This window comes from Salvelinus sp. IW2-2015, linkage group LG6.1 (assembly GCF_002910315.2).
Source record: "Salvelinus sp. IW2-2015 linkage group LG6.1, ASM291031v2, whole genome shotgun sequence".
Classification (NCBI taxonomy): Eukaryota; Metazoa; Chordata; class Actinopteri; order Salmoniformes; family Salmonidae; genus Salvelinus; species Salvelinus sp. IW2-2015.
In genome coordinates this window covers 770,459-785,187 of record NC_036845.1, presented here as the reverse complement: position 1 = coordinate 785,187, position 14,729 = coordinate 770,459, and the positions used below count along the sequence as shown (strand labels likewise).

Sequence of the window (14,729 nt, the reverse complement as noted above, 5' to 3'; positions counted from 1 at the left end):
CATGTTTTGTTGGTTGAATTACAAGCCCAAAGGGGGCGCTAAAAGTAAAATGTGTAGATCAACTTCCGGTGTCACGGGGTGCCTGGGAGACGAAACGCAAAAAGCGGGCATACCGAACATATCCCGTATTTTCTCCTTGTATACATTTAATTGAAAAACATATATTGGGACGACGCCAAACACCGTTGCAACATCAACAGGACGAACGGCATAACATTGGATGTGCAATTGTACCAGCATATCCTTATTCACTCGACTTGCTAGTTAGCATTAGCTCGCTACCACGACTGCTTCAAGAACAGGCCCCAGCCTGGACTTTGCTTTATCCAACTAGCTAGCACAAGATAACAGGTTTTCTTTATCAATGTTATTTTCAGTTATTAGTGTAAACTAGAACCACATCTTTAACTCACCTGGAGTTGTTTACTTTGATATTTCTAAACCGTTGCATTAGTGGTGTGTAGTTAGCTAGCATTTTACTAAGTGTGTTGTGCACTTTTTTCGCAAACTAGCGACCGCTCAGCATTCCCGTCCATTTTACAGTCACAACTAACTAACTAGCTAGGGCTAGCAAATAAGAAACGGCAATGTCGGATTTCGACGAATTCGAGAGACAACTGTCTGAAAACAAACAAGGTAAGCTAGCTAGTTAATCACTTATATTTTATAACCAGGTTATAAACTAGTTAGCAATCGCATATCATCACAACACAAGAGCGCGGGCTGGCTAACTAGCTAGTAGTAACGTTAGCTGCTAGAGCCCACACTGTCGCAGCTGTCGTCCCAGGCACATTCGTGTGGCTATAACTAGCTAATCCATTGTTTAAAAGTAACGATATTTTTGTCACTAATCGGCCCTGTTTTGAGCCAGCTGACGTTTTCCAGCTCTGAATGTGTTGAATCCATGAAAAGTTAACATCTCTTGGCCATACAGTAGCTATATCCTATGAAAGTAAACACGTAACGGTGTCAATCCTCTTGCCCCCTGTACCATCTTCTCTCCTCCCCATCTCTATGGTCCTCTGTAGCTCAGTTGGTAGAGCATGGCGCTTGCAACGCCAGGATAGGTCGCTCGATTCCCGGGAACACCCGTACGTAAAATGTATGCACGCATGACTGTAAGTCGCTTTGGATAAAAGCGTCTGTTTTAATGGCATAGCTATATTATTTTAACTCAACCGTTTTCTCTCCTCCCCCTCTGTTTTCTTTCCTCCCTTTCTGTTTTCTTTCCTCCCACCCTCCCTCTTCCTATTGTTTCACCGTTCCTTCCCTTTGATTTCCCTTCCTCCAGCGGAGAAGGACAAGGAGAACCGCCACCACCGTCGCTCCCCCTCTCGCAGCCGCAGCAGAGAGAGGAAGAGGAGGAGCAGAGACAAGGACAGACGCAGCAGGGATCGCCGTGGAGACAGCAAGGAGCGCAGACCGAGACGCAGGTAACTACAGCATTGTCTTACTGCACGCTCTCAGGTGTGTAAGAGACCTAGTTACGTGCAGGTACTACGTACTGGTTAGAGTAGGGCTATCTGCACACCTGATGAGTGAACAGTATCAGAACTCTTGGAAAATAAGCAACCCAGGCAACACTGACTGTACCTCGTAAAAAGTTTAAATCTGAAATAGAAAGCTGTCAAGCATATTGATACACAGCATTATTCCTCTGTATGAGGTAGCCTACCTATTGTCCTGACAGTGAAATACAACTTTGTGGAGGAAGACCCACATCTAACAGTGTTCACACACACGTTGAACATTCTACACCTGGTCCCTGAAGTTGATTTTGGATGCATTTGTTTTAGTGGAAAGAGACATAACGTACACTTACTAGACCTCAGTGTTCTGTAGAAGTGTAGGTGCCTGATTCCAAATCGGTCCCTATCCCCATGCCCTACTAGTAGATCTGAAAGGAGTGGATGTGGTGAGCGCTCCAGCAGAAGACCATATTGCTTATACCTATCCAATCCTTTAGGATCTATGTTCATACAAACAGTGGCTTGGGGCTAATTTCSAATTGCACTCTAGTTCCACTTCCTGCAGTGGAACTACCTGTGACCAGGGTTGGAGTGAAATGAAATGTGAACTCCTTCCAATGTCATTTCAGCTCACCATCCCAACAACAACCCCAAGAGATTGCTGTAAGGTAATACAGCAAACTAACACAGAGCTTGTTTCTGCATTATTACAATATCACTCCAGTCACTCTAGCAAGTGATCTTTCCTCTGATTGTGTACTATCCACTCATGTTTACAACAGCGTATTATATCCTGTGTATACCATTGTGTGGGAAGGTTTTGGTAAGGGGTTTCTATGGAGAGAGAGAAATGAAACTGTAGGGTCAACTCTGTAATAATGGGTTACATTTGTAGGGCTCTGTGACATCATCCACTGTAAATGTCATTTAAAAGTAGTATGTCATTTGAATTCACTTATATTTGTAAAAGGTACAATAATTTAAAACATGGATTCAGAAGTGTAAACCTGGTGTGTCATAGATGGGTTAAAGAGAAGCTGTAGGTTTCTCTAAAGGTCTGTATAAGGCTTGACTCAGAGGACATCACAAGTAATGACTTCTATTTGTCTTTTTGCTTCATCTGTTTCTCCCTGCACTCCTTTGTTGGTCTTTCTGTTCTCACTCCTCCTGTCCTATTTTCTCCATCAGTCGTTCCCCGCACCGTGAAACGAAGAAGAAGAACAAAGTGAAGAAGTACTGGGACGTCCCTCCTCCTGGCTTTGAACACATCAGTGTGATGCAGTACAAAGCCATGCAGGGTAAGAGAGGAGGCCTCACTTCATCATCCTCTTCCTCTCTCCCTTGTTCTCTCTCCTCTATTTTCATCTACTCTATTCAACTCTTTGACCCTCGTTTGGCCTCATATTTAACTGAGGTTTTACTAATACTATCTTGTTCTGGAAGCTGTATGAATGTTGTGTTTTTAAATGTGTGACTTCTCCTCAAGCTGCGGGTCAGATCCCAGCCACGGCCCTGCTGCCCACCATGACCCCAGACGGCCTGGCCGTGACCCCCACTCCTGTCCCTGTGGTGGGAAGCCAGATGACCAGACAGGCCCGTCGGCTCTACGTGGGGAACATCCCCTTCGGCATCACAGAGGTCAGTTAGCTTCTGGATGGATGTAGGGACAGAGATCAGAGAGAGGTAGTAGGTAAAAGTTGATACAGCTTAACAGGGTTCTACAGTGCTGCCATTTTACTTGTGTATGTGCCTGAATATGTAGCTGTGCGACCTGGAATTTTTATTTAGGAGGACCAGTGTGCCTAGAAAAATTAAGGATTCTAGCTTTTATTTCCTCATATGTTTCATTGTGCTTTTGAATTTCTTTGTTTGCGCCTACATTTTTCATGTGATCCTTGTAATAAAAAAAAGTTCACCGTAGTGCCTTGACAGTTTAAAGATAGTGTAGGATGATTCTGTCAGGTTAAGGCTAGGGGCCGGGCCATCTGATTCTGTCAGGTTAAGGCTATCAGAGAGTGCATAATAAATACTGTTGTTGTTGGAGTGATTCTTTTCCAGAGTATTGCCTCAATGTCTCTCCCTCTCCCTGTGTAGGAGTCCATGATGGATTTCTTCAACGCTCAGATGCGTCTGGGCGGTCTCACTCAGGCTCCAGGGAACCCCGTCCTCGCTGTTCAGATCAATCAGGACAAGAACTTTGCCTTCCTCGAGGTGGGTCTCAACACCCACTTGACAATACTCAATACTGGAGAAGAAATGTGACCTTCCTCAATAGTCAAACGGACCTCTTTTCAAATCAAATCAAACTTTATTTGTCACATGCGGCGAATACAACAAGTGTGGACTTTACCGTGAAATGCTTACTTACAAGCCCTTAACCAACAGTGCAGTTCAAGAAGATGTTTACCAAGTAGGCTAAAATAAAAGTTATAATATAAAGTAACACAATAAGAATAACTAGGCTATATACAGGGGGCACCGGGTACAGAGTCAGTGTGCAGGGGTACAGGTTAGTTGAGGTAATCTGTACATGTAGGTGGGGGCGAAGTGACTGTGCATAGGTAACAAACACAGCGAGTAGCAGCAGTGTACAAGGGGGGGTCAATGTAAATAGTCTGGTGGTGATTTTTATTAATTGTTCAGCAGTCTAATGGCTTGGGGGTAGAAGCTGTTGAGGAGCCTTTTGGTCCTAGACTTGGCACTCCGGTACCGCTTGCCGTGCGGTAGCAGAGAAAACAGTCTATAACTTGGGTGACTGGAGTCTCTGACAATTGTATGGGCTTTCCTCTGACACCGCCTATTATATAGGTCCTGGGTGGCAGGAACCTTGGTCCCAGCGATGTACTGGGCCGTTTGCACTACTCTCTGTAGCGCCTTACGGTCAGATGCCGAGTAGTTGCCATACCAGGCTGTGATGCAACCAGTCAGGATTAGAGGTCGACCGATTAATCGGAATGGCCGATTTAATTAGGGCCGATTTCAAGTTTTCATAACAATCGGAAATCGGTAATTTTGGACACCAATTTAGCCTATTTTTAAAAAACATTTTTACACCTTTATTTAACTAGGCAAGTCAGTTAAGAACACATTCTTGTTTTCAATGATGGCCTAGAGATCCTGTTGAGCTTGACTCTAGTCTGGCACTGTGAAGAGACATGAGAGGTGTAGAATAAGTGGGAGGCCTCGACCGCCGGTGAAATACCACTACGAACGGTGGGTTAACTGCCTTGTTCGGGGGCAGAACGACAGATTTTTACCTTGTCAGCTCAGGGATTCAATCTTGCAACCTTACAGTTAACTAGTCCAACGCTCTAACCACCTGCCTCACGAGGAGCCCGCCTGTTACGCGAATGCAGTAAGAAGCCAAGGTAAGTTGCTAGCTAGCATTAAACTTATCTTATAAAAAACAATCAATCAATCATAATCACTAGTTAACTACACATGGTTGATGATATTACTAGTTTATCTAGCGTGTCCTGCGTTGCATATAATCGATGCAGTGCGCATTCGCGAAAAAGGACTGTCGTTGCTCCAACGTGTACCTAACCATAAACATCAATGCCTTTCTTAAAATCAATACACAGAAGTATATATTTTTAAACCTGCATATTTAGCTAAAAGAAATCCAGGTTAGCAGGCAATATTAACCAGGTGAAATTGTGTCACTTCTCTTGCACGCAGAGTCAGGGTATATGCAACTGTTTGGGCCGCCTGGCTCATTGCGAACTAATTTGCCAGAATTTTACGTAATTATTACATAACATTGAAGGTTGTGCAATGTAACAGGAATATTTAGACTTATGGATGCCACCCGTTAGATAAAATACGGAACGGTTCCGTATTTCACTGAAAGAATAAACGTTTTGTTTTTGAGATGATAGTTTCTGGATTCGACCGTATTAATGACCTACGGCTCGTATTTCTGTGTGTTATTATGTTAAAATTAAGTCTATGATTTGATAGAGCAGTCTGACTGAGCGATGGTAGGCACCAGCAGGCTCGTAAGCATTCATTCAAACAGCACTTTTGTGCGTTATGCCAGCAGCTCTTCGCAATGCTTAAAGCATTGCGCTGTTTATGACTTCAAGCCTATCAACTCTTGAGATTAGGCTGGTGTAACCGATGTGAAATGGCTAGCTAGTTAGCGGGGTGCGCGCTAATAGCGTTTCAAACGTCACTCGCTCTGAGTCTTGGAGTAGTTGTTCCCCTTGCTCTGCATGGGTAACGCTGCTTCGAGGGTGGCTGTTGTCGATGTGTTCCTGGTTCGAGCCCAGGTAGCGGCGAGGAGAGGGATGGAAGCTATACTGTTACACTGGCAATACTAAAGTGCCTATAAGAACATCCAATAGTCAAAGGTATATGAAATACAAATCGTATAGAGAGAAATAGTCCTATAACTGTCTCTTATACACATCTAGATGTGTATAAGAGACAGATATACAGTGGGGCAAAAAAGTATTTAGTCAGCCACCAATTGTGCAAGTTCTCCCACTTAAAAAGATGAGAGGCCTGTAATTTTCATCATAGGTACACTTCAACTATGACAGACAAAATGAGGGGGGGAAATCCAGAAAATCACATTGTGCAAATTATGGTGGAAAATAAGTATTTGCACAATTGGTGGCTGACTAAATACTTTTTTGCCCCACTGTGTGTGTGTGCTGTCTCTTATACACATCTAGATGTGTATAAGAGACAGGGCAATACTAAAGTGCCTATAAGAACATCCAATAGTCAAAGGTATATGAAATACAAATCGTATAGAGAGAAATAGTCCTATAATTCCTATAATAACTACAACCTAAAACTTCTTACCAGGGAATATTAAAGACTCATGTTAAAAGGAACCACCAGCTTTCATTTGTTCTGAGCAAGGAACTTAAACGTTAGCTTACTTACATGGCACATATTGCACTTTTACTTTCTTCTCCAACATTTTGTTTTTGCATTATTTAAACCAAATTGAACATGTTTCATTATTTATTTGAGGCTAAATTGATTTTTATTGATATATTAAGTTAAAATAAGTGTTCATTCAGTATGGTTGTAATTGTCATTATTACAAATAAATAAATAAAAATCGGCCGATTGATCGGTATTGGCTTTTTTGGTCCTCCAATAATCGTTATCGGCATTGAAAAATCATAACCGGTCAGGATGCTCTTCATGGTGCAGCTGTAAAACCTTTAGAGAATCTGGGCGGCCATGCCAAATCTTTTCAGTCTCCTGAGGGGGGAAAAGGTGTTGTCGTGCCCTCTTCACGACTGTCTTGGTATGTTTGGACCATGATAGTTCGTTGGTGATGTGGACTCCAAGGAACTTGAAACTCTCGACCCGCTCCACTACAGCCCTGTGGATGTTAATGCGGGTGTGTTCGGCCCTTTTATCTGAGCTTTATGAAATCATCTGACAGGTGAAAGTTAACCATCTACCTTTCTCAAACCTGGTCTGTGTTTGTTGTCCCATAGTTCCGCTCAGTGGATGAGACAACCCAGGCCATGGCGTTCGACGGCATCATCTTCCAGGGACAGAGTCTGAAGATCCGCCGTCCCCATGACTACCAGCCTCTGCCCGGCATGAGCGAGAACCCCAGCGTCTACGTGCCTGGTCTGTCCGCCTGTCTGTCTCTGTCTGTTGGTTAACTGTCCAAATGTCTCTGGCTGCTTCACTCTCTATTTAGTCCATCTTTAAACCCTTCTTAGTCTGGCCTACTTGAACTATTTACCCGTCTCTATAGGATCAGACTGGATGTAGGCTGTTTATATCAACGTTTGGTTGACTTTAAATAACTTGTCTCTCCTTCTCTGTCTGTGTAGGCGTGGTGTCCACAGTGGTGCCTGACTCGGCCCACAAGCTGTTCATCGGGGGCCTGCCCAACTACCTGAATGATGACCAGGTCAGTGAACTAACCTTAACCAGCTTAGTCTTCTAACCAGGTCACCTGGAGCCACCTACTGGGCCATACTGGGGTGTGCTGGCTGGCTGCTCACCTCCTGTGACGTCCCAGTCTGGCCCAGTGAAAACCTCCTGTTTCCTCACATGCCTAGTCAATGCTGGACGCGGTTAGCAGTGTACTGGAGTAACACTGTTGACGGAAGCCAGATAGCTTGAAAGAGCTCCAATAGTCTGAGATGTTAAGTGTTCAACAATGTCTCCTCGTCTGACTGTTCTCCCCTTTCCCCTATCCCTCCCATCTTTTCCCCTCTGATCTCTATGGTAATCTCACCCCTTCCCTCTCTGTTCTCCAGGTGAAGGAGCTCCTGACATCGTTTGGGCCTCTCAAGGCCTTTAACTTGGTCAAGGATAGTGCCACAGGTTTGTCTAAGGGTTATGCGTTCTGTGAGTATGTAGACGTCAACCTGAACGACCAGATCACCATGGAGAATCAGGTAGCTAACCAACCCCTGCATTTTTACTTCTTCACACACCATGTCATGGTTTTGGATTTGATCCAGTTTTTTTCTTCTCACATTTTTGCAGTATCTCTTCACATTTTTAATTACTTGCATATCAATAAAAATGTAAGTGAATGTTAAAGGGGAACTATATTGCTCTTGAGATATTATTAATAAAATGTTTGTGTTTCATATATAATACTTTAGCCCCCACAGCAAGAGACATAACTCTTGACAAAATGATTTCATATGGTTACACTCCCAATATTTCAGGGTAATCTGTTATGATTGAACTGAATTGCAGTAAAAATTTAATAAAACCTTTTAAAATGACCATATGTAGAAAGGTAAAAATCCTAAATTCAGCTTTTGATTGGGTTCTTGAAAGGGGGAATTTCAATATATAGTGTAGAAGTGCATAGACCCTGGGGGGTTGTCCCTGCTGATAATTGACAGCTGTATTAACCACTTGGAGATGCCCTGTCCCCACAGGCCATAGCAGGACTCAACGGCATGCAGCTGGGAGATAAAAAGCTCCTGGTGCAGAGAGCCAGCGTGGGATCCAAGAATGCCACTCTGGTAAGACTGAGAGATGACGCTGGTCAGGCAGGGAATAGTGTGCTACAGTGGAGAGGGAAGTAGAAGGTAGAGGGGAAACGCTTGGTCCAGGGAGCCTTCAGGACATCTGAGAAAGATACACTTGTGCAGAGGGGGCAGAGGATCTTAGGTAGAGCAGAGAGATGAGGGGGAGCATATGTTGTGCCCTTGGGGTGGCCTGTGCTGTGTCTGTTCTACTTTTCCAATCCCTCACAGCATGTTCTGTATCCACCGACACTCCTTCTCCAACCCTCCTCTCTCCCCTCCAGACAAGTATAAACCAGACCCCGGTGACGCTRCAGGTGCCGGGCCTGATGAACAGCTCAATGACCCAGATGGCCGGCCTGCCCACTGAGGTGCTGTGTCTGATGAATATGGTGGCTGTGGAGGAGCTGGTGGATGAAGAGGAATACGAGGAGATCGTGGAGGATGTGAGGGACGAGTGCAGCAAGTACGGCCAGGTCAAGAGCATTGAGATCCCCAGACCTGTGGATGGGCTGGAGGTCCCTGGCACTGGCAAGGTGAGAGAGAGAGGCTTCTGTCTTCAGCTTTATGACTATGTCTTTTTGAATGATCTCCATTGAACCTCCTTACATTTCCTCTCTCTRTCCCTCTCTGTCCTATAGATCTTTGTGGAGTTCATGTCAGTGTTTGACTCCCAGAAGGCCATGCAGGGTCTGACGGGCAGGAAGTTTGCTAACCGGGTGGTGGTGACCAAATACTGCGACCCTGATGCCTACCACCGCCGAGACTTCTGGTAGAGGATGACGACAGACRAGGATAGTGAGGGGGGTGGATTACCATATTTCAAATCGACCCCTAACCCCACACCACCTAGGCACTTGTTTTGACCTGAAAAGGTGTGAGCGACATAATGTTTCAGCTAGTCCATCAGAAGGCCAGGTGGAGTTCAGAGAAGTACCCAGGGGTAGGGGCTGGGGATCCATTTGGTATTGGGCAAAAGAGAAGGGAGAGATGAAGGGTTTGTATTCTGATGAAAACCAGGAGGGGGGGGTGGGGGGGTTCAAAGATTTTTGTGAATTGTGTGTAGTAACAGGTCAGGGGTAAATGATTTTTATACTTTGAGAAAGAGATGGGTCATTCTGGCGGGGGGGGGGTCTTGCCACACCTTATGGTTTGTATTTAAATGGAGGGAGCCTGTTTTAAGTACTTTAGGAAGGTGTGGAGAGGGGGAAGTAGACTGGGCTACTCTATAAGACTGGTGGATAGATGGATGGACAGAGGAGTATTCATCATTTCATATGGGGAGAGGGAGGTGGTGACATTTTTTTATTTGACCCACCAATGTAGATAACATGATCAGATTCTTGATGAGAAAAGGGGGAAGGAAAGCTATTGACAGGATCAGATGGAAAGCTATTGACAGGATCAGATGGAAAGCTATTGACAGGAATGGCCTTGTTTTGTGATTTTCCTTTCTTCTCAGATTTGGACCTTTACATTTCCTTGTTTCTTTTCTTCCATGTACATCAGACTAAGCCCCTCTCCCTGTGTGTGTAGCGAGAGGGGGAGAAGCTGTAACCATACATAACCAACTCCAATGTCATATTGGACTAATTGATCTGAATGTCAGCTTTTGTGGTTCCAATACTGTATATTTACACTGTCACACCTTGCATTGTCACCAGGGCCGGAGTTTGAGTACCATACATTTGTATTACTGCCTGTGTTTCTTTGAAGGTTTTGTTTCTTTTTTGGATTGAAACCTTTCATCTAGTGTGAATTTATCCACTGCCATTTTTAGCAGGCAAAATAATTCTATCCCTACACCCTTACCCATAAGAGAGACTGGGAGAGGGGAAAGGCAGGCTTTTGAAGTTTTGAATTGTTATTTTTGAATTGTGAGTGGTAAATATTGGATTGGTGTTGAGTAGGGCTCGATCTGGTTCTGATTAAAAGCCTTAATGTTATTTTTCATGTCTCATTCGAGAGTAAAATATGTGGAGTACTCATTCATGTCTGTGCTTAGCAAGTTTGTCAATACATGGAGTCATTTCATGGCTTTGGTCTTTTCAGGTAACAATGATTTGAGATTGTAGTCAGTATTCAAGTTGTATTGCTTTGTCTGGAATGAGTTTCTTTTGTTTTGCTTCCTGTTTCAAACCTACCTATAGAATATTGGACCGCTCATACAGAAATCTCTCTTTGGCCCAGGTAGTGTTTGTGTAACTTCTCACCTCAGCAGACAAAATAAAGTTATAAAGACTAATAACAATGTTTCCTGTTCTACTGCCCACAAATAAAATGCACTATTTACTTTGACCAAGTTATCAGGCTTTTAGTAACCATAAAAGTCAGGTAGTATTGTGTGATTGTATACCTCTTCTGTTAAGTAATGGGTTTGTTGTCACAAAGGGTGAGATGGTTTTTTTAACTGAAGGGGAGTGCAGTCTTTTGGACAGGTTCTCAAGTGTTCTATTGGAATGTTCAACAACATGTTAATAGGCATCAAAGGTTGTCCCCTCAACTGTATATATGGTCTCACTTCCTCATCTCCCTCAACCTTTGTCATTACGACTCCAAGGACCACTGGTTACACTATGGGGTTGAGCGAGTTCCCATGATGCTTTGTGTTCAGACCTAGAGTTGGGCAGTACCAATGACATGTGACTTCCTCCCTTTCTAAAATGTGCTTTTTCGTTTTAATTTAATATTTTTGGGGGCAAAATGTGAATTAATGGAATAAAAAATGGCTAAAACCACATGTAGTTTATAACAGAATTGTGGATCTTTTATTTAACTAGGCGAGTCAGTTAAGAACAAATTCTTATTTACAATGATGGCCAAACCCTAACGACACTGGGCCAATTGTGCGGCGCCATATGGGACTCCCAATCACAGCTGGTTGTGATACAGCCTGTAATTGAACCAGGGTTTGTAGTGATGCCTCTAGCACTGAAATGTAGTGCCTTTAGACCGCTGTGCCACTCGGGAAGCCACTTAGTTTCTCGTTTTCAGAAGTTGCTCTAACAGGGTTTCTGTTGCTCTCTGGATATCACACTGAAAAGCAGGAGTTGACTAACAGTGCAAATAGACTTGGCTTGTATGTTTACATTTGACTCATTTAGCAAATGCTCTTAGCCAAGACTTCCAGTAGTGAGTGCATACATGTTCATACTGGTCCCCCATGGGAATCAAACCCACAACCCTGGCATTGTAAGCGCCATGCTCTACCAACTAAGTCACACGGGACTGATTTTGACTGTTTCTCCATTGAAATGTCAAGATGACAGGTTCAGAACCACAGTACACATAAACCTGAGCTGACTGGTCAGTAGAGGCTTGCCTAAGTGGCATGAAAACAGGTTGACACTGCAGCYGTCAGTACTCCCTCTATACTCACCTGGGGCTTATTCAGGAGGGCACAGCTACAGAAGTGTATAGTGCAGCACAGACATGACACTGTCGTGGGAATAATGAACCATGTCGCTATACATCCCATCTCTGTCTGTGCCGTTGCACTCCACTGAGGAAGGCCAGCAATATGGTGCAATCCCTCYAGACCAGGCAGGTAGATGTTGCCAGAAAGCACAGAATCTAAGATCAGTTTGCCCACCCTCATCCCAAGACTGTCCTTAGATCAGTGTAAAGGAACAACTTCATCCTACTCCAATGGGAATCAGTAYAGAGACTCAGGGAAGATCTCAATTGCATACTCATCGTGTCCTCTCTCCTTGTCTCCTCCTCAAAACCCATTGGATGAGAAAGCCAGAGGACCTGCCCCTCTGACCTCCTCCAATGGGTTTTGAGAAGGAGACAAGGAGAGAGGATGCGAGGAGTATGCAATTGAGATCTTTCCCCTGCAGCCCACCATAGGAGCCCAGCCCAGGTAGGTCTGATGCTGCAGTGGTATATCCATGTACTGCTGCCCTCTAGTGGGAAGTCTACACCACTGACGCTGGTCATTGTCATTCTACACCACGCCTCCCCACTGATCTTCATTCAKAAAGATGGAACGCTGCAGTRGCAGAGGGAGAGWGCAACTCTAAACACTACATCAAGGGATGGAGGCTGTGTGCCTGTGTGTGCCTGTGCCTGTGTGTGTGAAAGCAGAGCACAATTTGTAAATGCATAGGTTTAAGGTTCTGATTTCTCTTGTCATGACATCACAGAGCAGTAGATCAAACAAACATTTAGTGTTTTTACTCTTCTATGCAGTCCTTAGTTCACTATAGAATATCTTATAGATGACACCATGTAGTGTGTGTGCGTTTCGTTGTGGTGTCCCGCCGGCGTGGTGTACGTGCTTGCTTGAGTGTGTATGCGTGTGCGTGAGTGAGTGAGTGAGTGAGTGAGTGAGTGAGTGAGTGAGTGAGTGAGTGAGTGAGTGAGTGAGTGAGTGAGTGAGTGTGTGTGTGTGTGTGTGTGTGTGTGTGTGTGTGTGTGTGTGTGTGTGTGTGTGTGTGTGTGTGTGTGTGGTGTGTGTTGTGTGGTGTGTGTGAGCATACATTACTCCGTGGTGACAGAAGGACTTTGAGTGATGTGTATATGAGAGTCTGAGGATGTTCACATCAGCACACCGTGTATTATAAAAGACCTGAGTTTACCACTGTCTTCCTATCACACCATATGAGGGAGAGAAGTGAAGCCATACAGCCAGGACAGATCACAGTCCAGAGTCCACTCACAGCAACTAGAAAAAAGTTACGATATAAAGCACACAAGTATAATTATTTTGACAGGAAAGCTAATTAGCATAGGCAAGATGAAATAATGTAGGCCACCTTTTATGATTGATACCACATTAATTCAATGCATTCTATGTCAAATCTGACAGCCCCCCTTCCCCCATGCCGTGCGTGTTTCTGGACCCTTGCCCACCCACCCCGGGTGCTAGGAAAATGAATCCAGTTGAATGGATGTTTGGCTATTCATCAAGCCGATATGCCCACCATATTGTCCACTTTTCTGAAAAGAATCATCATCTACAGAACAAGCGTGTTGCTATGCTGCAATCCCAGGAAGTGGTGAGGAACTGAGATGAGTGGTGACTGGGGTATTCCTGTCAGCCCCGTACCTCATTTGTTGAGTTCCCCGTGACACACACACTCTCTCTCTCGCTCTCTCTCTCTCTCACACACCACACACACACAACACACACACACACACACACACAACCCACACACACACACACACACACACACACACACACACACACACACCACACACACACACACACACACACACCACACACACACACACACACACACCACACACACACACCCACACGTGTCATGTGTAACCCAAACTGTGAGCAGTACAGCAGAGCAGGAGCTGGATCATGTGGAGAGCTTCCATGAGACCAGGCTGGACCTCTCTCTACACTCTGCTTCCTTAAAGGGAGGTTCTGTACTATAGACCACTGACTGGGCTTCTGATTGTGCTTTAGAATAGTGATTACRGTTCTAATTTTCTTCAGAACGTTGAATGGGGTTCCACTCTGCTTTAGAACAACGACTATGGTTCTGCTGCTCTACAGGAAAGCAAAGTGTATGAAATGTAGTTGTACCTTGACTGCTCTTGTCATCTCTTTCTCCAACACACTCTCTTTTTCTACAACCAACTTCTTTTCCCACAACTTTCCACCTCTTCTTTTCCTCTGTAGTGCTCTCTTTCCAGTTTGTTTCTGTCTGTCATTCTGTCAGTTGCAGTTTGTCTCTCTCTCTTTCTTTCCTTCTGTCTTTCTCCCCCAATCCATCTCTGTCTGCTCTATCTCTCTCTCTCTCTGTCTGCTCTGACTCTCTCGTTCTCTTCCTCTCCTCTCTCTCCCTCTCCTCTCTCTCCCTCTCTCTTCCCCACCTCTCTCTTTCCCTCTCTCTCTCTCTCTGATTAACAGTGTGTTATGGATTGCTGTGAAGTGCTGCCCTGGCCTCCACTCATATAAACAGTACAGAGGCCCCTCCCTTGCCACCACTTAATGTCATTAACAGCTGGCTTTCTTAAATAGACACACACACACACACACACACACACAAAATGTTTTTACCCACACAAATGTCGCCTGTCGTCATGGCGGAAGACAAAACCATAAAGATTTCAAACAAATGTAGTGTTGAGTTTGAACATGGACCCGGGTACACACAAACACACATTCTGAGGGGCAGAGACCAGTAGACACAGTTAATCAACAACAGAACCAACCTACCCAGCACTCCCTCTCCTCTTACTCTCTCTTTCCATATCCTTTACTTACCCCACCCCCTTAACACACACTGACTATCTCTCTCTCTTCTGCCTCTCTCTCTCT

At 44.5% G+C, this 14,729-nt stretch overlaps 1 protein-coding gene across 4 annotated transcripts; it reads left to right on the top strand.

Moving 5' to 3' along the window:
- The first annotated feature begins 57 nt into the window (after nucleotides 1–57).
- Nucleotides 58–9,655, top strand: u2af2a (U2 small nuclear RNA auxiliary factor 2a). Of its 4 annotated transcripts, XM_023988635.2 has the most exons (13): nucleotides 68–636; nucleotides 1,029–1,091; nucleotides 1,292–1,433; nucleotides 2,099–2,137; nucleotides 2,658–2,767; nucleotides 2,956–3,107; nucleotides 3,564–3,680; nucleotides 6,938–7,076; nucleotides 7,286–7,365; nucleotides 7,718–7,858; nucleotides 8,357–8,443; nucleotides 8,731–8,982; nucleotides 9,088–9,655. In XM_023988635.2, exons 1-13 carry the CDS (start codon nucleotides 588–590, stop codon nucleotides 9,220–9,222), a joined length of 1,506 nt encoding a protein of 501 aa, XP_023844403.1. In that variant the 5' UTR covers nucleotides 68–587; the 3' UTR covers nucleotides 9,223–9,655. The 4 variants fall into 4 exon arrangements, with proteins under 4 accessions (XP_023844405.1, XP_023844406.1, XP_023844403.1 ...); XM_023988637.2 differs by lacking the exon at nucleotides 1,029–1,091 and having other exon boundaries at nucleotides 58–636; XM_023988636.2 differs by lacking the exon at nucleotides 2,099–2,137.
- The last annotated feature ends 5,074 nt before the right edge of the window (nucleotides 9,656–14,729 follow it).